The sequence below is a fragment of the Candida pseudojiufengensis genome (genome assembly GCF_024610245.1).
Source record: "Candida pseudojiufengensis strain CBS 10847 chromosome Unknown scaffold6, whole genome shotgun sequence".
Lineage (NCBI taxonomy): Eukaryota > Fungi > Ascomycota > Pichiomycetes > Serinales > Debaryomycetaceae > Lodderomyces > Lodderomyces pseudojiufengensis.
In genome coordinates this window covers 692,499-715,658 of record NW_026261522.1, presented here as the reverse complement: position 1 = coordinate 715,658, position 23,160 = coordinate 692,499, and the positions used below count along the sequence as shown (strand labels likewise).

The 23,160-nt window shown below is 27.7% G+C and overlaps 9 protein-coding genes across 9 annotated transcripts; 6 read left to right on the top strand and 3 right to left on the bottom strand. All coding sequences in view use genetic code 12, as the record gives it.

The window, feature by feature from the left end:
• Positions 1 to 99: 99 nt before the first annotated feature.
• KGF55_000403 (uncharacterized protein) lies at positions 100 to 1,305 on the bottom strand (the record flags this gene model as incomplete). The annotated part of the gene is made up of 1 exon (XM_051758919.1): positions 100 to 1,305. One exon carries the CDS (start codon positions 1,303 to 1,305, stop codon positions 100 to 102), a length of 1,206 nt encoding a protein of 401 aa, XP_051617141.1.
• Positions 1,306 to 4,338: 3,033 nt separating this feature from the next.
• KGF55_000402 (uncharacterized protein) lies at positions 4,339 to 4,849 on the bottom strand (the record flags this gene model as incomplete). The annotated part of the gene is made up of 2 exons (XM_051758908.1): positions 4,339 to 4,742; positions 4,825 to 4,849. The coding sequence occupies 2 exons, from the start codon at positions 4,847 to 4,849 to the stop codon at positions 4,339 to 4,341; spliced, it is 429 nt and encodes a 142-aa protein (XP_051617140.1).
• A 437-nt stretch (positions 4,850 to 5,286) lies between these two features.
• Positions 5,287 to 6,510, top strand: SMM1 (Smm1p; the record flags this gene model as incomplete). The annotated part of the gene is made up of 1 exon (XM_051758897.1): positions 5,287 to 6,510. One exon carries the CDS (start codon positions 5,287 to 5,289, stop codon positions 6,508 to 6,510), a length of 1,224 nt encoding a protein of 407 aa, XP_051617139.1.
• Positions 6,511 to 6,662: 152 nt separating this feature from the next.
• On the bottom strand, positions 6,663 to 7,334 carry TIM23 (protein transporter; the record flags this gene model as incomplete). Its single annotated transcript, XM_051758886.1, has 1 exon — positions 6,663 to 7,334. The coding sequence occupies one exon, from the start codon at positions 7,332 to 7,334 to the stop codon at positions 6,663 to 6,665; it is 672 nt and encodes a 223-aa protein (XP_051617138.1).
• Positions 7,335 to 8,102: 768 nt separating this feature from the next.
• KGF55_000399 (uncharacterized protein) lies at positions 8,103 to 8,753 on the top strand (the record flags this gene model as incomplete). The annotated part of the gene is made up of 1 exon (XM_051758875.1): positions 8,103 to 8,753. The coding sequence occupies one exon, from the start codon at positions 8,103 to 8,105 to the stop codon at positions 8,751 to 8,753; it is 651 nt and encodes a 216-aa protein (XP_051617137.1).
• Positions 8,754 to 9,428: 675 nt separating this feature from the next.
• On the top strand, positions 9,429 to 11,087 carry KGF55_000398 (cyclin-dependent serine/threonine protein kinase; the record flags this gene model as incomplete). Its single annotated transcript, XM_051758864.1, has 1 exon — positions 9,429 to 11,087. The coding sequence occupies one exon, from the start codon at positions 9,429 to 9,431 to the stop codon at positions 11,085 to 11,087; it is 1,659 nt and encodes a 552-aa protein (XP_051617136.1).
• A 1,359-nt stretch (positions 11,088 to 12,446) lies between these two features.
• Positions 12,447 to 13,772, top strand: GPA2 (guanine nucleotide-binding protein subunit alpha; the record flags this gene model as incomplete). The annotated part of the gene is made up of 1 exon (XM_051758853.1): positions 12,447 to 13,772. The coding sequence occupies one exon, from the start codon at positions 12,447 to 12,449 to the stop codon at positions 13,770 to 13,772; it is 1,326 nt and encodes a 441-aa protein (XP_051617135.1).
• Positions 13,773 to 15,521: 1,749 nt separating this feature from the next.
• On the top strand, positions 15,522 to 16,718 carry KGF55_000396 (uncharacterized protein; the record flags this gene model as incomplete). Its single annotated transcript, XM_051758840.1, has 1 exon — positions 15,522 to 16,718. One exon carries the CDS (start codon positions 15,522 to 15,524, stop codon positions 16,716 to 16,718), a length of 1,197 nt encoding a protein of 398 aa, XP_051617134.1.
• Positions 16,719 to 17,485: 767 nt separating this feature from the next.
• Positions 17,486 to 23,098, top strand: FAS2 (trifunctional fatty acid synthase subunit; the record flags this gene model as incomplete). Its single annotated transcript, XM_051758829.1, has 1 exon — positions 17,486 to 23,098. One exon carries the CDS (start codon positions 17,486 to 17,488, stop codon positions 23,096 to 23,098), a length of 5,613 nt encoding a protein of 1,870 aa, XP_051617133.1.
• Between the last annotated feature and the right edge of the window lie 62 nt (positions 23,099 to 23,160).

Sequence of the window (23,160 nt, the reverse complement as noted above, 5' to 3'; positions counted from 1 at the left end):
TTAAATAAAAAAAAACCAATCTAAACCAATATGTAATAATAACGAAATAAAAATAAGACCAAATTTATTGACACCATCACCTAAATCACTCTCTCCCAATTATAAATATTTTTTAAATAATTCATCATTTAACCAACCAACTTTTTCAAAAGCAGCAAATAATCTAGAAGCTTTATTAACATCAATTCTACAAGCTTTTTGAGCATCAGTTCTTCTAAATTGTTTACTTAATTTTAATTTGTTAATTTTTTCAAAAAAAAATCTTCTTTTTGAATCCATATATACCGCGATAGGTAATCTTAAAATTGAAGCTAATATAATTTCAGATTGATGTAATTTATATTTATGTAAGTTTGGATCTTTTGATAAATCCATTGGTTGACCTTTCCATTCTATTTTAAGACATTTTGAATTATTTTCAGGTAATGTTTCAAATGCATTGGGAGAATAATCTGGTATTGATTCATCAATTAACATTTGTTGTTGAATTGCAATGGGGATAGATGGTGATGATGATGTTTTAACTATTGTTTTTCTTTTCTTTGGTGGTGGAGTTGATAAAGCACTATCATTGTTTGCTTTTTCAGAATCTGAGTTAAAAACTGAATTATCAAAATGTTTTGGAGTTCTTCTTGATCTTGTACCTCTTATTGATTCAACTTCTGAATATTCATCATCAGTAGAAGAAAATAAATTAATTCTTTTTTTGTATTTTCTAACGGGTAATGCAAAATTTGTTGTGGTGCTATTTCTTTCTTGATTTGCTTTATCTGAATATTTATCTAAAAATTCAAATTGATTTTGATAATAATTTTTATTTGGTTTTATATTTATTGATAATTTATAATTTTTAAAATTTTCTATTTTAAATTCTGAATTTGTGTTTAAATATTGTTTTGTTAATTTTTTTGAATCTGTGGTGGTATTCGTTTTTGAATTTAATTCTTCTTCTTTTGTTGTAAAAGCTGGTAATAAATGTTTTGTAGTTGGTTTTAATGATGATAATGAATTTTTATTTTGTTGTTGAATTGGTATAGAATTTAATTCAACATTTCTTTGAGCTGGTGATAATGGTGGTGATAATGGTTGAATTGTAGTGGTGGTTGAATCAAATGATGAAGTTAATGATTTTGAATCTAAAAATTCTCCATTATTGTAATCTAAATTATATGGTGGATGATTTTTAGGTATTTGATCTTCAAAATTATTTGGTGTTGGACAATTGGGTATTAGTAATTGATTATTTGTGGTATTATTTGTATTACTATAAGGTAATGAACTCATTGGATGATACAAAAAAGACATTATATGTTTATAAGAAGTAATTGATATGTTTAAATTTGTAATTGATAGTCAATTGAGTAGTATATATATGTTTTTAATGAAATTGTATGTTTAAATCGAATGATTAATAATAAATAAAAGTTGGAGATTTCAAGATAAGAAAGAAAGAAAAGAAGAAGATTTATTTTTATAAATAAATTTTTAATGATTATTCATAAAGGGTTTTATAATTATTTAATTAGGTAGGATAAATATCACTAGATGATACTAGTCTAGTATGAAAAATAAAAAAAAATGATTCAATTTTTATAAAAAATTTTTTGTTTTAGATTTAACAATAATAAAACAATGTACATGAGATGATTACAAGATATGATACAGATAGATGTTTATATACAGTATTTATGCTGTTTTAAAGTGTATATGCAGTATATGTGCTACCATACACATACTTAAAAAGAAATTTATCTTTGTCTCAAAATAAAAAAATTTATATTGTCTGAAATTAGTTTCAAAAAGAAATACATGATAAGTAAAGAAGTCATTAAAGCATACTATCTTATCTACTAGTAAGAGATTAGCAATATAATGACCAACACGCTACTACTACTTAACATAACACGTCTTTCCATCTAACATATCCCTTAGACTACATCAAATTTACTGTGCTTTATGTTGATGATTGAAACTAGGACAATTTAAATAAAAAAATAAGTTTGATTCGCGATGTGATCATGTAGTAAATGAAAGCGTAACTTTAAATTTTGAAAGGACCAATATACTGATAAGAGATACATATATATATTTCCATAAAGAGTCAAGACAATAAAAAGTTTAAATAGTCAATTACTTCCGAAATAAATTAAGGTCTATTGTTATAATACTTACAATTGAAATTTTTGGCTCTTAACTGTATAAAAGAAATTTTGAACTACCGCTTTAAGGTCTAATAAAACATTAGCCATTAGCAATTGGTTGTAATGTAATCCAAATAATTTGAAAAAGATTCACAGATAAAAAGTATAAATTAAATAATGAAGCAAAGTGAAGTAGTCGGCTAAAGTCAATTGAACTTTTCTTAACAAAATAGTTTCACTTTGAAAAAACATGACTTCAATGATGGGTGAAGTTTACGCGAGTCAATTGTAAAAGAAGAAGTCTAAGTGAGACATGGAGGATGGCAAAAAGTCTGAAACTCTTCTTTATCAAGAGTCATCCATTACGTTTATAGAAACTGTCTGAAGTTGGTCTCAGAAATTTAATGTCTTAAAATAAAAAATGTAAATATTATTATTTATTGAAAGGTTTTTAGTATAAGTAAGCCGCTTAAACAAAATATAATTTATTTTTTCTTTTATCGCCTTACACAAGATCAAAAAAGAAAAAAAAAGTAGAGTCAGATTTGGTGGGGTAGATAATAAATATTTTATAGTTAGTCAATGGTATCTAATCATAATGGGATAAATTTCAAAACACTGTATCTAAGGCATTGATACAGTCTAGAACTCAATTGATTAGGTGAATTAACTCAATTCCTAGTATTACATTAACATATATATGTAAGCATAACGATCGTTTACCTTATCACTTTACAAACGATAAAAAGTTTTGTTTCAGAAAAAGAAATTTTGAAAAAAAAAAAAATAATTTTTTTTGTGTAACTTGTTTTAAGTGATGACTATCTTTTTATATACAGGTACATACAATATTACATAAAACTTATTAACTATTGGGTCTTTTTAAAAAGAGCATTCAATTAATATTAAATATCCGAAATGTTTATGTTTCACAATTATATCATTCAATTTTCCGAAATTCCGAGTATTATTGATTTATAAATTAAGGCTACTAGTTCTTGACTTATTGAGAATGTAAAGTAGTTAATGTTGGTGGCAAATGTATATGTATAAGACGTTTATACATTAAACATCCTTTCAACCATACATTACTAAATGCTTTTTCAATATGTAGTAATAGGAATTGGCATTCAGACTTTACTTTTGTTGGAATCCAGATAAATTTATAATTGATTATTAACAATTTCTGATTATTACTTCTTATGAAACTGGTAAACTTTAGTAATTGTATATTTCGATTTCCATAATTGAAAATTAATCAGATCGAGATATTAAAAAATTATCATAAATTAAACAACATCAAAAGGCTTGCGAATATTTTGCTTCTCATTTATCGTCGGATTTATGTTCAAAATCTCACACTCTATATTTGAATGACATTAAAAGTGTTCGAATTAATATAACTTCATGTCTGTCGTATTTTTGTTTTAAAATTTGATACTTCTTTGATGGTTATTGACTTGCTAGTTTTTGACATCTTCACCATCCTAACAAATACCATTGCAAATAGGTCTATTGTGGACTAGTATATGTAAAGTAACCAAGAAGATAGAGATTAAACTTGAAAGTCACAATTTTCAACTTTGATCAAATCACAGTCCTAACCTATTTGTCTAATTTAATTTTTTCATGGAATGAGTAACTCAACATATGTATTTGATATCCTTATTTCGTCATCAGATATAATTAATTGTCCCATGTAATCTATTCCTCATCCTGAACAAGCTAATGCAACAAGTGGTGGATTTAATCAACAAAAGAAAGCTGAAACTTACAACCGCCAACATTACCTCATACTTAAATGGATTGTGATTATAACCATGAAGGTACAATTCGAAGATTCCAAAATTGTCTGAATCCGTTGGGTCATAAGATCATTTAATGATATCAAATTCAACACTTCTGGAATTTTTGAATTGCACTTTCTTATAACCATTTGTTTTATGCTTAATATACGTGCCAAATCTCGAGCTTCCTATTTTTTTGATCAATTCTAAACGCTAAGTAATTTGTTTTTCCAATTTGTATTGATATTCCTCCAATGTGGCTTCTTCTTCTGCTAGTTACCAGTTGATCATGGTCCTTTTCGAAATTGAGGTCGATATATTGGACAAATTGTTCTTCGATTTTTTTTTATACGAGAATTTTAGACTATTTCTTGTTTTGATCCAGCTGTTGATTCATAGTTGGCATTGCTCTAATTTAGGCTAAAATTTTGACCATTTTTGACACTTTGGTTTTGGTTCTTTAAGTGTTTTTGGAATTCATTAAAGTTACCAACTTCATTTACATATACCATTTTCTCTATAGCTTTAACATATTTTACCAAATAGTTTTCAATTTTGGGTTTAAATGTTACTCTTTGTTTGTTAAATCTGCTGATGATTTCTTTCACATCTTCCTTAGATGACCCAGTAATTGGTGAACTAGATAATGCTTTAATTCTTAAATGCAAACGAGTTATTAGCATTTCAAAATTATACTGTAACAATTGAATTGAATCTGCATTGTTGATTGATTCATTGAAATGACATTTGACTAAACCAGTTTCAACATAAGTTTGTAATCTTGAGTAAGAATTGTATATTTTCAAGTACGGTTCTTTCCATGCACTTGTACTTTTATAACAATGCACTGGTACTTTTATTGTTATAAGATTACAAGTGCATGGAAAGAACCTTACTTAAAAATATATAAATCTTACCCATGCACTTGTACTTTTATTGTTGACTTTAATCAAAGTAGAAGTGCATGGAAAGAATTGGAAGTAGCTGATTGTTGCTGATTGAATTAGCAGAATATACATATCTTATGCATTCTAAGCTTGATTTTTATTGAATCCAAATATTTAATTTCTCAATTGCACTCAATGTTACTTACTTGCTTGTAGGTAATTAAACGTTATATTATATGTGAAGTGAATAATTGTTGATTGATCAAGTATATACTTACGTATCAAATTTATCCAGCTAAAAATTGTATTTAAATGTTCGACATCGAAGTCATTCGATTGCAAAAGAAATTTAAAATTATTGTCTGAGTTACATAGACGTAAAAATGGTTTCACGACATTGATTGTAAGAAGGTTAAAAATGGTTAAAATTTTACAAATGCATTTAATTTTGTTGCAACAATGATCAAAAGAATGCTAGATTATACTAATAAAATATGTCTAGCGCCGATGGTTCGAAGTGGAGAACTACCTATGAGGTTGATGGCTTTAAAATATGGTTGTGATTTAGTTTGGAGTCCAGAAATAATAGATAAAAAATTAATTACAACAAGAAGAGTTGAAAATTATGAATTAGGAACAATTGATTATTTAGCATCTAATAATAATCATCAAAATAATAAAAAACCATCATTTGATACAGTTGTATTCCGAAAACATCCATTAGAAACTGGGAAATTAATTTTACAATTAGGTACATCAGATCCTGATTTAGCAGTTGAAGCAGCATTAAAAGTTATTGAAGATGTAGATGGAATTGATTTAAATTGTGGATGTCCTAAATCATTTTCAACTCATTCTGGAATGGGAGCAGAATTATTAAAAACACCTGATCTTTTATGTTCAATATTAAGAAATCTTGTAACAAAAGTTGGTAAAGTTTATGAAAAACAAATATCTTGTAAAATTAGATTAAATTCAAATTTTAAAATAACATATAATTTAATTGAAAAAATAGTCAAGACTGGAATTTCAAATTTAACAATTCATTGTAGAACCCCAATAATGAGAAATAGACAGAATGTATTTTTAAATTATTTACCAAAATTAATACCTTTAATAGAAGAAAATGGAGTTAGTTTAATATTAAATGGGAATTTTCAATCAAGATCAGATTTGAAAGCCATACAAAAAGCTTTGGGGAATGATAAATTATCAATTATGATAGCAGAAGCTGCTGAATCAAATCCATCTATTTTATCAAATGAACCAATCACTCAAGATATTTTAATATCAGAAATTTTTGAATTTGGTCAAAAATATCATAATTTTCCTGGAACAAAATTTTTAATAATGAATATGATACCTGGAAAATCAAAATATTATCAAATATTTGCAAAATGTAAAAATTTTGAAATGATGAGTGAAGAAATTTCAAAATTAAAAGAAAATAAAGAAAATGATAAAGATGATAAAATATATAAAATTTTAAATAAAAATTGTCAAAAACTGAATAGCTTTAATAAGGAAGAATTTCAATTAGAAATGGAGAAAAGAAGTAATGAAATTGAAAACTTTTTTGAAAATTGGAATGAAGATGATATGTTGCTTGATTTAGTTGATGCTCCTACCAAAAGAACCATGGAGATCCCCAAACACAAATTAGAAACCAAAAGACAAAAAATTGAAGCTGCATAAGAATTATGAATAATGAAAACCATAACGAATAATGAATGATAGAGTAATTTATAGAAATTTAATATAATGAAAAAAACCAAATCCTACACCCATGCTTTCTTAATCTATATTATATATGTACATTAAAATTTTCCTTTCATTACTAATATTACTTACAACAACTTAACTTCATTTTCTTCTGGATTTATAACTCTTTTCAAACCACACCATATACCAGAAGCACCAGCCATCATAACACTTGAATAAATCATTGGTTTTACCCCCTTTGAACTTTTAAATAAAGCACCAGCTAAAGCACCAGCAACTACTGAATTTAAATCATCATGTTTATCTCTTATACCATCTAAACTTGAATCTATTAAATTATAAGTTAATGCTAAAACACCACAAGAATTACCTAAAAATGGACCATTTTTAGTTATACTATTTAAAACATGATTTAATTGAATTTTAAAAGGAGCATTTGAAGGTAATGTATTTAAACCTTTTATTATACCATTTATACCACCAATTCCTAAACCTAATAAATAAACTGATCCTGTACCATAACATAAATCATCAGTCCATGATCTACTTGGAATTAAACCTTTTGAACCTTGTACAGTATTTAATTTTTCTTCCTCTAAATCCAAATATTCAACTCCTTTCTCTAATTCTGCTAAAGGATGTAATTTTGATGCATATGAATTTGATAATGGTGATGATATTATATTTTGTACATCTGAAATTTCTTGTGGATCAAACCCAAGTGTTTGTTTTAATTGTTCATCACTTGTGGTTGAGGATTGTTGTTGTGGTTGTGGTTTTCCAAATATCCAAGACATGGTTGTGGGGGAAAGTAGTTGTGTGAGTTATTTGGCTGTAAATTAGTTAATTAATGATTGTTTCAAATACTTAGTGAGATTTTATCTATTCCTCTTTTGAAAAATTTTTTTGTGTCATGACAGTTTTATGATTTTGAAGAAGTTGCAAAATAAGTTTGACAATGACCATCAGAATAAATGATGAATGCATCTTTAGAGTAGATGAATGATGGAGGTTCTACCCGGGTCACACGTGTTACAGTAGATTGGAAATCAATTGCTTTAATCGTCTCGATCTGGAACGTTAGATTTTTCGATATCGGATTTTAATTTTTAGATAACCCAAATGTATTCGCCATCACTTGATAAACTTGATAAATTACCCAGTTTAACTCACCACGTCAAAAAGATCTGAACAATCATCATAGTGAAAATTTTTGTGAAAGATTAGATTGACAAACCAAAAATTGAGTCAAATTGACAAATGACTGATTTGAACAGTAAACTAGTTTCTTCGAAGACGTTAGTTGTAATTTGAGCTTGAATTCACAGATATCTTCTCACTGGACCAAAAAGTATCAGCTTTTTGAATTACTCTACAAATCAGAGGAAAGGCCAAGTAGTAGAATCTTGTCTCTTCAAACGGTCATTTAGTTATTTATTTTTGACTAAAAAGATAGTTCTGCATACAAAAACCAGGTTTCAAAATCGCTTCGAATCTAACACATTATTCTGACATCTGACTTTCCTATCAATCTACCTAATACTTACATCGTCATAATCCATAACATGACAACTGACATAGAGGAAGATTCAAAAATACGACAGAATCAAGAATCATCAAAAAAACTAATCACAATCGAACCTCAAATATCAATAAATCTAGTTCCACCATTAAACTTTGCATTAGTTGAAGATGGAATATATAGATCTGGTTTTCCAATGGAAATCAATTATCCATTTTTACAACAACTTAATTTAAAAACAATAATTTACCTAGGAGATTTAGGTCATGAATCCAAAAAGAAGAAAAAAAAAGAAAAAGATGGATCAATTGAAATATTAAATCAATATCTTAATTGGATTGAAAATCAAAATAATATAACATTTCATAATTTATTAATAAATTCATCACAAGAACCCTTCAACAAGAATTCTGAAAACTTACAAAGTCTTAAATCTTTAACTACAGCATTACAATTAATTTTAAATCCAAAAAATTATCCCATATTAATTCATTCAAATAAAGGAAAACATAGAACAGGATTAGTTATAGGATTAATGAGAAAAATTTTACAAGGTTGGTGTTTAAGTGGTATATTTGAAGAATATGAAAAATTTGCAATGGGAAAATTTGAATATGATTTAGAATTAATTGAAATTTGGCAACCTGAATTATATATTGATGATAATAATAAACCTAATTTTGTTAGAATTTGATGGGGAGAATCGAATGAGTCAGTTTCATGAATTGATGAAGGTAGATTGATTAGAAATGGAATGGAAATAAATTTTCAAATTTAAAGGTTTACATTTGTACTCATGTGGCAGAACTAAGGTTGCAATGACTACGCCTGTATCGAGTCTTACAGAACTAGAGGAAATATTGCTCCTTCTTGGTTGAGGTATACGTAGTAGGCACTTCTAGAAAAGCGTAATGAGGAATTTTGGTTTGGTAAATTCTTTTCCTAATCGTATCAGTATGGCAATTTTCAATGTTTGGTCACGTTTTTTTAAAGTCTTTTAAAAACTTCAAGTATGGTCGTTGTTATTTGGCGGCCGGTCAAGCATATTGTATTGAAATTAAGTACAATTGATCTTAGCAACAGATACATGAGAGAAAGACGGTTTCACAATTAGCTTTTGAATTCATGTTGTTGAGTACTCGACGTCAAAAGTTTTCTTTAGACGAGTTGACTTCTATCAAATAGAGCAATATCAGGTCATTGAGATTTTCCTGTTTCTGATAATACTTATTTCTTATCTCTATGTTTATAAGTTTTTCCTTTTAAATAAATAATATGTTTTTCAATATTGCAAAAAAAAAAAAAGACCGATCGAAATATTTGATACCAATTCTATACGCAAAATTATTTCATCACAAGACAACTAACAATGTCAGATAGAAGACCGAAGGGCCCACGACTGCTGCAGTTTCAGCAGCCTCCACTGCGTGATTACAAGAGCAACCAATCTCGTTCGAGCTATACCAATAATCGATTTGCAACAGGTCCAAGAAATCAACGACCAGAACAACAGAAACATCAATCACATCAACAACAACGAGTAGAACAGCAGCAGAATCAACATCAACAACATCAGCAGCATCAACAACAGCAGCAACAGAAAAGATCACAACCTAGTTACCCTTCTGGTCCATCAAGTAAGCGAAGGAAAGATTATTATGTACCCAATAACTCTTCTCAAAATAAACCACCTATTCAAAACAAACCATCAATACAAAACAAACCATCTATTCAAAGTAAGCCACCAGCTCAACCCAAGCCATTAATACAAAGCGAACAATCTATACAGAGTAGCAGGCCGTCTCCTCAAACTAATATAGTACCTACGTTACCAAAAATATATACATTTGAAACAAACACCTCAATAAAAATAGATAAACTAATAGGAGGAGGAACATTTGGACTTGTATATAAAGCAAATAATCAATCAACTAATGAACATATAGCATTAAAAAAATTAAAACTGCATCATGAAATTGATTTAACAACCCTTAGAGAAATTAAATTATTACAATCTTTTAATCATCCAAATATTGTTAGTTTATTAGAAGTTATGATTGAAAAAAATTCTATTCAAATGGTATTAGAATATTGTGAACATGATTTAACTGGATTAATTAGTCAAATAAATTTTTCAAAAGGTCATATTAAAATGATTTTTAAACAATTATTAGAAGGTTTAGCTTATTTACATGATAGACATATAGCTCATAGAGATTTAAAACCTGCTAATATTTTAATAAATAATTTTGGACAATTAAAATTAACTGATTTTGGATTAGCAAAACCAATGGGAGAATCAGATTTAACAAATAGAGTTATAACTTTATGGTATCGTCCACCAGATTTGCTTATGGGAAATACAAAATATGGAGTTGAAATAGATGTATGGAGTGTTGGATGTATATTTGTTGAATTATTTACAAGAAGAGCTATATTTAATGGAATGGATGAAATTTCTCAATTAAGTACTATATATAATATCTTGGGTACACCACATTTAGATTCTTGGTATAATTCATTACCTTGGTCAAATCTTTTACAATTAAAAACAAGAATTTTACCAAAATTTGAATCAAAGTACAAGGAATTATTAGGAGATGATGCATTTAATTTATCAAATTTGTTATTAAAATTTAATCCAAAAGAAAGAATATCAGCAAAAGATTCTTTAAATCATGAATATTTTAATAATTTACCAAAGCCAGAAAAATTAGAATTTTTATTTAATTTAAAAGATGAATGGCATGAATTTGAAACAAAAGAGAAAAGAAGAGAAGAAAGGAAAAAAATAAAAGATCAAGAAGATGCTGAAAAATTGAGAAAAAAAGAAGCAAAAGAAGAAAAAGAAGGAAAACATCATAAAGAGAAGGAAAAAGATATTGAAATTGAAAAAGAACAATCAATAAATAATAATGAATCTACAAGATCAATAAGTAATGAAATTAATTTATCACCTCCAAAACTTGAAAAAGATGAAACTTCACCTGAATTTGTTGTTAGTGAAGATATAAATAATAAAATATGATGAAACTTTAATGAGATAGTATGATCAAATTTATTATATCATGTATCCAATAAAATCTGACTAATTCCAAACCTTGATAACAATTTTCATTAATCATTTAAGCTATTAACCTATGATGTGAAAGCAAAAGGGAATATGATATATAATTTCAAATTAAAATTGAGTTATGAATCGTTTATAATTTGAAGAACATTTTGCTTAAGGAAATCAGGATGTATAATTGAAGTTTCAATTCAACCTTCAATATTTCAATATGCTTTTAAATAGATATAGGTTGTAATATAAATTTCTAATTGAAAATTACGATTAAGTTTACGACTTGTAGATTTTGTATTAGCAAAGAAATTAAACCTAATTTAGTTTATTCCAATTTAGGTTTATAGTGCGGCTTACATACTTAGCATAAAATACTCAATAATTAATTAAATTGCATCTGAAAATTTCTAAATTTAGAAAAAGAATAATTAAGAAAAAAAAGAATTAAAAAGATATTTTATATTTAAGAATCATATCAAATATCTTCTAATTTATAGAACTAATAAGTTAGAATAAGTAATTTGTCATCTTAAAGTTGTATAGTTTCATGATGATAATCTCACTAATACTTAGTTGATTTGTTATAGGAGTTTTAATGTTTCAGTTTTATTTTACTAGTTAACAATTGAAATTCATTTTTGTGTAATAACAATTTTGTGTAGGAAAAAGGGGAATGAAATTTATTTGAAAAATTTGAATTATGAAACATAATCAATTTCATAAATTATGTGGAGTGAAGAATGAATAGATGGTACAATATTAACAGTGAACTTCACTTTTGTAAACAGTACACAACACTCCTAATTGATCCATTTGAATTATAAAAGGCTTGTTTAATTAACTAAATTAATGAACTAATTAAGTGATAATCCTCAAGATTGATTTGTAGCCCCGGTAACTTTGCTATTTCAACAAAAAAAAATTCAAAATCTCACCCTCAATTAATTAATAAATGAAAAACATTGCAACCAAAGTTCAAAATTTAATTCTTCCATTAATATCGACGGATTCACTTTAAATAACCGAGTAAGCGAGCAGTTTCATGTTTTTCATCTATTTTGATAAAAACGTTTGAATTGAAGATAAACTCATTTACATTTGCAACATTGTTATTTTTCACTTTTATAATAATTTCATACGATCGTAGTAGATTATTGTGAAGTAGTAGTTGAATACATTTAGAATGTAAACCCGCTTGTTTTATTATTTTTTTTTTTTTCAATTTTATTTAAATAATAAATTATAATTTTGAATTTTTTTTTTCACCATTTATGAAATAAGTAATAATAATCAAAAACAACTAACAATACTAAACTCAATATCATGGGTTCATGCACTTCAAAAGATAATAGGATAGAACCAACAAGCAACAAGTCTACTCAGAATAAACGTCAACAACAAACACAACAAATATCGAAACAACAACAGCAAAATCAGCAACAAACACAACAACAAAATCAAAATCAACGTCTACTGCTGCAATCAAAGCAAAATAGCAAGTTAGAAAAATCAAATGGTTCAACTAATTCACAACAAAATCAATCACTACAGAATAGTCTAAATCAAAATGAAAAACAAGATACTGAAATCAATGGCACAAATCATCATAATAATAATGGCACAGTTAATAATAATAATAATGAACTACCTGATACTTCATCAGATTCAAATTCAACTATAAAAGTTTTATTATTAGGATCAGGAGAAAGTGGGAAATCAACAATTATAAAACAAATGAAAATTTTACATACTTCTGGATATACAAAAGAAGAATTAATTGAATATCGACCTTTTGTTTATAAAAATGTTTTAGATTGTATTAAAAATATAATAAATGCAATGATTGAAAAGGGAAATGATGATTTAATAAATTTAAATATAGAAGAAATTAATCAAATATTAGAATATGAAGTTGATTTAAATCAATTAAATTTACATTTTGATCAAAATATTGCAAAATTAATAAACAAGATATATGAAAATAATAATGTTAAAAATTTTATTATAAAAAATCAAAATAAATTTCATTTATTAGATTCAACTGATTATTTATTATCTGATATTTTTAGAATTACAAATCCAAATTATATTCCCACCACAACTGATATTTTAAGAACAAGAAAAAAGACAAGTGGTATATATGATCATACTTTTAATATGAATGGTTTAAATATTCATATGTTTGATGTTGGAGGTCAAAGATCTGAAAGAAAAAAATGGATTCATTGTTTTGATAATGTTTCATTAATTATATTTTGTGTTGCATTAAGTGAATATGATCAAGTTTTATTAGAAGAAAATAATCAAAATAGATTAGAAGAAAGTTTAGCATTATTTGATTCTGTTGTAAATTCTAGATGGTTTTCAAGAACTTCAGTTGTTTTATTTTTAAATAAAATTGATATTTTTGCTGAAAAATTACAATTTTCTCCATTAGAAAATTATTTTCCTGATTATCAAGGTGGTAATAATATAAATAAAGCTGCAAAATATATCTTGTGGAGATTTAATCAAGTTAATAGATCTGGTTTAAATATTTATCCTCATGTTACTCAAGCAACTGATACAAAAAATATTGAATTAGTTATGGCTGCTGTTAAAGAAACTATAATGGAAAATAATTTAAAAAATAGTGGAATTTTATCTTAATTTATTTATAATGGCATATATAGTTACAATAATTTATACATTAAATTAAAAAAGTATTGTACTTGTGAAAGAAGTTTATTTAACTAGTTGAATGAACTAATTGGGAATCCAGATCCAGATGCTTAGATGAATTATTTCAAATGATCAAAAACTTGTTGAGAATGTTTCATAGTAGTGCAGTTTCCCATTACTCTGGAGGTAAGGCATTACGAAAATAATCGAAAGATACAATCTCTTGAAAATGGGTTTATTGAACTGTGAGACCAGCTCCCAATTTTGTTGCAGCAATGATATACGTTTAAGTTTTGGTTACCAAACTGGCCAGTATTCAAAGAACGTCACTCTAATTAAAACTTAAAGTTAAATTCTTTTTAAATCAGTTTATCTAGGCTTATGACTTTGCTTGATATCGACAATTCATGTCTTGTTGTAGATTGAAACAAATTGCAAAATTCTAATGATCACAAAAATCCGTACATACATACATTTTAATTTTACATGAAAAATGATAAAAATGAATTGTGTATAACCTTTGAACCTGACCGAATCTAAGATCACATTGAGTATTCAATTTCATTCGATTACTGTGAAGGAAATTTTAAGAGTATTCAAATTTCAATGTTTATCGTCTTGTTTGAAACCGGTTTGAAAGAAAAATATTTTGCAACAAAACAGAGAAAAGTTAATGATCAAAAATATAAGTTAATTTTCAAAAAAAAAAACAGGATTAGTTTTATAAACTTCCAACCGTGAGCTCAAGTCAAAGTCAATGATGATGAATTCTTTTCTAAGCAAATATAAAATACCTCACTTTCAATTTATATTGAGTTTATATATTGGTGTTTGAGGAATGAATCATTGGAAAAAGATTTGAACCAACAAATAAAATATGTTCTCCAACACTTTGTCATACAAGTGTCAATAGACATTTGATCTAGTGCAAAAGAGTTCAACACTTCAAACATACCAAAAAAGGAAGACATTTGAGACGTTTTACAACTGTTTTAAAATTGAAGGGGGATGGATTTAGTACAAAATCGCCTTAATTTGTAATGTTTTAGAGGAAGTGTAACCAAAATTTTGGAGCCTAAGAAGGTCAAGCTAAGCTAGGGTGACTTTTGCCTACACCACATGAAGGTCGTGAATATCATTATTTGCCATAGTTGTCAATATGCGTTAGCCTGGCTAGCTCAATCGGTTAGAGCGTGGGACTCTTAATTTCAAGGCTGCGGGTTCAAGTCCCGCGTCGGGCTTTCCTTAATTTATCCTTTAATTTTTTTTTTCATAAACGGCAACAAGACTTTCAGTAATTCAACGTCAAACTCTCCGTATATCCTCTTATCGCTGTTATCAGTATTTATTTTACACCTTGATCAATTCTGATCTTATTTCAACAAGAATGAAAGCTCTGTAACACATGATTTATTTTAATGATAATGAGACTATATTTAGTATTTTTTAAATGGACATTTCACGCTCTATTTTTACCAAGAGCAATTAGCTAAGTTTAGTATATTTAAACTTATTCCTAGTTGAAATTTGCCAATAAATAATGGTACCGTTTTCGCATTTACCACAAGCTCCACATATTTACTTTTGGATTTATAGATCCGAAAAGATAAAAAACCGCAATTTTGTGTAACTATAATAAGAAGAAATTCCGAAACGGATTGATTTATATCTTTTATAAATACTAATATAACTTCACTCAAACGATTCAAATGATCAAATGATCAAATCAACCAACTAATGCTACAAAAATTGCCTACTGAAATCATAGAAAAATTGGGAAATTTACTATATCAAGATGATATTATCTCACTTATGTTAACAAATTCATATTTTTATAGTATTTTACATTCAAGATTATATACAATTATAAATATTGATTCAACTCCAAAATTATTTCAACATGATTCAAGATCATTAAATAAATTTCAATATAACTATAATAATTACAAGTTCGGAAATAAATTTATAAGAGCTGTCAATATAAGTTCAGTTTATTGTTTAAAAGCATTTTTTAAACAAGTTAATGAAAATGGATCAAAAGTTAAGTTTCTAAGATTTGAGAAAGTACCAGATTTACCAGATTTGGAGTTATTTGAATATCTTGAAACAAGTTTACCATTAATGACTCAACTAGAACAATTTCATTGGAATCATGCATCAATACCTTTGAGTTTTTTGAAACATAATACACAACTAAAAAAACTAAATGGTAATATTACAACTGATATAAATTTAAATTTACCATTGCAAGATGTAACTCTTACTACTTTTGCAGAAACAAATGCATCAAAATTAACACTACGAAATATGGATGTTCAAAATTTCGTATTTGATGAAGTTATTGATTTAACTTTAGATACTTGTACATATAAAAGAAATTTTATGTTAGATCAACAATTCCCCAAATTAAAACATTTAAAAATTAAAATGGATGATGATCCATGTATAGCTAAATTAATATCAAAATTAAATTTAGAAACATTAATATTAAAATCTCAAATCAAAGTTTCCTTAAAAGATATAAATAAATCAATAATTTCATTACTGATGGATACAAAATTAGAATTTAATGAATTTAAACATTTAATAAATTTTAAAAATTTAAAATACTTAGAAATAACAATATTAGAAAAAGATATATTACAATTATTACCATATATTCCCAAAAATTTAAAATTTATAAAATTTAATATTTTAGAATCAATTGAAAGAAATAATTGTTTAATTGCAAATGAATATTGGGAATTTTCTTCAAATATTGATCAAAATCAATTAAAATTTCAAGATTTTGTTTTAGAATATAATCGTTATTATAAAAATAATTATAAATGGTTTATGTTTAATGAAAAATATGTTTTTGAATGTGATGAAAATGTAAATTATAGAGATGGATTTGATGTTTATTTTGATAAAATTGTAAATACTTTAATATAAGACAAAAAATCCCAGAAAAAACGATATGAATAAAAAATGTAGATCATTTAAAATAGTCCTAAAATAACATTGTAGTCGGTTGTTTCAGGGTGGAGATGATCTAATAAAATTTTCTTCTTCCAATATGCAAAAGTGTTCTCTTTTACCATTTTAAACTGAAAATAAACGAATATAATCAGGGTAGATGAGAAGGCATTAAGCTTTGGTGGATTATTAACTACATGATAGAATGATGTTGTATGTATGAATATGTTGTCGTATATTAAGTGAAAACTATACTTGATTGATATAAAAAGTTTAAGCTAAGTGAAAATTTTTTTAAAACTTTTGATAGATGTTTCAAATTATTTTCAGTTTCTCATTTTTTTCATTGTCTCAACTTTTTTTTTTTTTTTCCCATTTTACTCAACACGGTTTTATTTTATTTATTTTTTATTTTGTTTTGTTGGTTGCAAATTAGTTGGGATAAGTAATTACAAGCAGACGTTGGACAATAGTACAAAGATAATGATATCAAAATTAAACTAGACAAGTGAGTAATTTAATCAATACATTATTCCGTAAATTATGGTTGATGCTCTTAGTCTCTTGCGAAGATTTAATCAGCTTGTACAATTAGCATTCGGAGTTTTTATTTTGTGTAATTATTTATTTTTGGGTAAAAAACCCATTTAAAGGATAATAAATTATAAAATGTTACCAAAATCTTTTATCTTTCAATTTAAATTTCCATAAATCAACTTTTCAATTGATAATCAATTTTCAAAATGAAACCAGAAATTGAACAAGAATTATCTCATACTTTATTGACAGAGCTTTTAGCTTATCAATTTGCTTCACCAGTTAGATGGATTGAAACTCAAGATGTATTTTTAAAACAACATAATACTGAAAGAGTTATTGAAATTGGACCATCTCCAACTTTAGCAGGTATGGCTTCAAGAACAATTAAGGCTAAATATCAATCATATGATGCAGCATTATCATTACAACGTCAAGTTTTATGTTATTCAAAAGATGCTAAAGAGATTTATTATACTCCAGATCCAGAAGAACCAAAAGTTGAACAACCAAAAGAAGATAAGGTCAAAGAATCAGCCCCAGTACAAGCAGTAGAACAAAAAGCAGCTGTATCAGCAGCTCCTCAATCTACAGTAGCAGCAGCTTCAATTCCAGATGAACCCGTTTCGGCTTCATTATTAATTCATGTTTTAGTTGCACAAAAATTGAAAAAACCTTTGGAAGCTGTTCCAATGTCAAAAGCTATTAAAGATCTTGTTAATGGTAAATCGACTGTTCAAAATGAAATATTAGGAGATTTAGGTAAAGAATTTGGATCAACACCCGAAAAGCCAGAAGAAACTCCATTGACTGAATTAGCAGAACAATTTCAAGGTACTTTTTCAGGATCATTAGGTAAAACTTCAACATCTTTAATTGGTAGATTAATGTCTTCTAAAATGCCAGGAGGATTTTCAATAACAATTGCAAGAAAATATTTGGAATCAAGATATGGTTTTGGACCAGGTAGACAAGATTCAGTATTATTAACTGCTTTGTGTAATGAACCGGCAACAAGATTAGGTTCAGAAGCTGATGCAAAGACATTTTTGGATGATATTGCTGGTAAATATGCAACTCATGCAGGTATTTCATTATCATCACCAACTTCATCAAGTTCATCTCAAAATTCAGCTGTTGTTGATTCTGCAGCTTTAGACGCATTAACAGCAGAAAATAAAAAATTAGCAAAACAACAATTAGAAACTTTAGCAAGATATCTTCAAGTAGATTTAAATAAAGGAGAGAAATCATTTATTAAAGAAAAAGAAGCAACTTCAGTTTTACAACAAGAATTAGATTTATGGGAAGCAGAACATGGTGAATTTTATGCCAAAGGTATTAAACCAGCTTTTTCACCATTGAAATCTAGAACTTATGATTCATATTGGAATTGGGCAAGACAAGATGTTTTATCAATGTGGTATGATATTATTTTTGGTAAATTGACTTCAGTTGATAGAGAAACTATTAATCAATGTATTCAAATTATGAATAGATCAAATCCAACGTTAATTAAATTCATGCAGTATCATATTGATTTGTGTCCTGAATATCGAGGTGAAACTTATAGGTTAGCCAAGAGATTAGGTGAACAATTGATGGATAATTGTAAACAAGTCATCGATCAAGATCCAGTTTATAAAGATGTTACAAGAATTACAGGTCCAAAAACTACTGTTGGTGCTAAAGGTGATATTGTTTATGAAGAAGTTAATAAAGATTCAGTTAGAAAATTTGAACAATATGTTTACGAAATGGCTCAAGGTGGTTCAATGACTAAGATTAAACAACCAACTATTCAAGAAGATTTAGCTAGAGTTTATAAAGCTATAACAAAGCAAGCTTCAAGAGATAGTAAATTAGAATTACAAAAAGTTTATGAACAATTATTGAAAGTTGTTGATAAATCTAAGGAAATAGAGGTTTTACATAGTACAAAAGATGCATTAGCTATCCCTACTGGAACTAATACACCAGAAGATGAATTATCCACTGCTTCTGATGATGATGAGATTGCTTCTTTACCTGATAAGACTTCAATTATTCAACCTGTATCTTCAACTGTTCCTCCACAAACAATTCCATTTTTACATATACAAAGCAAGAATTCTGGTCAATGGGAATATGATCGTAAATTATCTTCAATTTATCTCGATGGTTTGGAATCAGCAGCTATTAATGGTTTAACTTTCAAAGATAAATATGTTTTACTTACAGGAGCTGGTGCTGGCTCTATTGGTGCTGAAATTTTACAAGGTTTAATAAGTGGTGGTGCTAAAGTAGTAGTTACTACATCACGTTTTTCCAAAAAAGTCACTGAGTATTATCAAAATATGTATGCTAGATATGGAGCTGCTGGTTCTACATTGGTGGTTACTCCATTTAATCAAGGATCCAAACAAGATGTTGATGCTTTAGTTAATTATATTTATGATAAAAAATCAGGTTTAGGTTGGGATTTAGATGTTATTATTCCATTTGCAGCTATTCCAGAAAATGGTAATGGTATTGATAATATTGATTCAAAATCAGAATTTGCTCATAGAATTATGTTAACCAACTTATTAAGATTATTAGGTGCTGTCAAATCTAAAAAGAATACAGATACAAGACCAGCTCAATGTATTTTACCTTTATCACCTAATCATGGAACATTTGGATTTGATGGATTATATTCAGAATCAAAAATATCTTTAGAAACTTTATTTAATAGATGGTATTCAGAAGACTGGGGAACTAAATTAACTATTTGTGGTGCAATAATTGGATGGACTAGAGGTACTGGTTTAATGAGTGCCAATAATATTATTGCTGAAGGTATTGAAAAATTAGGTGTAAGAACTTTTTCACAAAAAGAAATGGCTTTCAATATTTTAGGTTTATTAACTCCCGATATTATTAAATTATGTCAAGAGAATCCAATCATGGCTGATTTGAATGGTGGTTTACAATTTATTGATAATCTTAAAGAATTCACTTCAAAATTAAGAAATGATTTAACTGAAAATGCTGATATTAGAAGAGCTGTCTCTATTGAAACTGCAATTGAACAAAAAGTTATTAATGGTGATAATGTTGATGCTAATTATTCTAAAGTTACAGTTCAACCAAGAGCTAATATGAAATTTGATTTCCCAACTTTGAAATCATATGAACAAATTAAAGAAATTGCTCCTGATTTAGAAGGTATGTTAGATTTAGAAAATGTTGTTGTTGTTACTGGTTTTGCGGAAGTTGGACCATGGGGTAATTCAAGAACAAGATGGGAGATGGAATCTAAAGGTGAATTCTCATTAGAGGGAGCTATTGAAATGGCATGGATCATGGGTTTGATTAAATACCATAATGGTTTATTAAAAGGTCAACCATATAGTGGATGGATTGATGCTAAAACTCAAGCTCCTGTTGATGATAAAGATATTAAAGAAAAATATGAAGAAGAAATATTAGAACATTCAGGAATTAGATTGATTGAACCAGAATTATTCCATGGATACGATCCAAAGAAAAAACAAATGATTCAAGAAGTTGTTATTCAACATGATTTGGAACCTTTTGAATGTTCAAAAGAAACTGCAGATCAATATAAACATGAGCATGGTGATAAATGTGAAGTATTTGAAATTGAAGAAAGTGGTGAATATAGTGTAAGAATTTTGAAGGGAGCAACTTTATTTGTTCCAAAAGCTTTGAGATTTGATAGGTTAGTTGCTGGTCAAATTCCTACTGGATGGGATGCTAGAACTTATGGTATTCCAGAAGATACTATTAATCAAGTCGATCCAATTACTTTATATGTTCTTGTTGCTACAGTGGAAGCTTTATTATCAGCAGGTATAACCGATCCATATGAATTTTATAAATATGTACATGTATCAGAAGTTGGTAATTGTTCAGGTTCAGGTATGGGTGGTGTTAGTGCACTTAGAGGTATGTTCAAAGATAGATATGCAGATAAACCAGTTCAAAACGATATTTTACAAGAATCATTCATCAATACTATGGCTGCTTGGGTAAATATGTTATTATTATCTTCATCTGGTCCAATAAAAACACCCGTTGGAGCTTGTGCTACTGCAGTTGAATCAGTTGATATTGGTATTGAAACTATTTTATCGGGTAAAGCTAAAGTTGTCATGGTAGGAGGTTATGATGATTTCCAAGAAGAAGGATCTTATGAATTCGCTAATATGAATGCAACTTCAAATGCTGAAGATGAATTTAAACATGGTAGAACACCAAAAGAAATGTCAAGACCAACTACAACAACTAGGAATGGGTTTATGGAAGCACAAGGTTCTGGTATTCAAGTTATTATGACTGCTGATTTAGCATTAAAAATGGGAGTTCCAATTCATGCTGTTTTAGCAATGACTGCAACAGCAACTGATAAGATTGGTAGGTCAGTTCCAGCTCCAGGTAAAGGTATTTTAACCACTGCTAAAGAACATCATGGTGAATTGAAATATCCATCACCATTATTAAACATTAAATATAGAAAAAGACAATTATCAAAAAGATTAGATCAAATTAAAATGTGGGAAGAATCTGAATTAAATAATTTACAAGATGAAGCAGAATTAGCTAAAGATGAATTTGGATCAAACTTTATTATGGAAGAATTCATTAAAGAAAGAGCTGAAGAAATATATAGAGAATCTAAAAGACAAGTTTCAGATGCTAAAAAACAATGGGGTAATTCATTTTATAAATCTGATCCTAGAATTGCACCATTGAGAGGTTCATTAGCTACTTTTAACTTAACTATTGACGATATTGATGTTGCTTCATTCCATGGTACTTCAACTGTTGCAAATGACAAAAACGAATCTGCCACTATTAATAGTATGATGAAACATTTGGGTAGATCTGAAGGTAATCCAGTATTTGGTGTTTTCCAAAAGTATCTTACTGGTCATCCAAAAGGTGCTGCAGGTGCTTGGATGTTGAATGGTGCTATTCAAATATTAGAATCGGGTATTGTTCCAGGTAATAGAAATGCTGATAATGTTGATAAAGTATTAGAACAATATGAATATGTTTTATATCCATCAAGATCCATTCAAACCGATGGTATTAAAGCGGTATCCATTACATCGTTTGGGTTTGGACAAAAAGGTGCTCAAGCGGTTGTTGTTCATCCTGATTATTTGTATGCTGTATTGGATAGATCAACTTATGAAGATTATGCCTCAAGAGTTGCAGCAAGAAATAGAAAAACTTATAGATATATGCATAATGCTATCACAAGAAATACAATGTTTGTTGCAAAAGATAAAGCTCCTTATGGTGATGAGTTAGAACAACCTGTTTATTTAGATCCATTAGCAAGAGTTGAAAAAACTAAATCAGAATTGAAATTTTCATCAAAAGGTATTCAATCAAATAAATCTTACATTAGTGAAATCTCAAACAAAACTGCAAAAGCTTTATCGACTTTAAATAAAACATCAAAAGGAGTTGGTGTTGATGTTGAATTATTATCCGAATTAAATTTAAATAATGAAACATTTGTATCAAGAAATTTCACTTCAGGGGAAATTGAATATTGCAATAAATCATCAAATCCTCAAGCTTCATTTACTGGAACATGGTCTGCTAAAGAAGCTACATTTAAAGCTTTAGGAGTCAAATCTCAAGGTGGTGGTGCTAGTTTAATTGATATTGAAATTGTTAGAGATGATAATAATGCTCCAAAAGTGAGACTTACAGGAGCAGCTGCTATAGCCGCTAAGGAAGCTGGTGTTAAATGTGTCAATGTTTCAATATCTCATGATGATTTTCAAGCTACTGCTGTTGCTTTAAGTGAGTTTTAGAATGTATATTTAGATTCTAATTAATAAGTATATATTTTTATCGAGCCCTTTATCTTAAATCT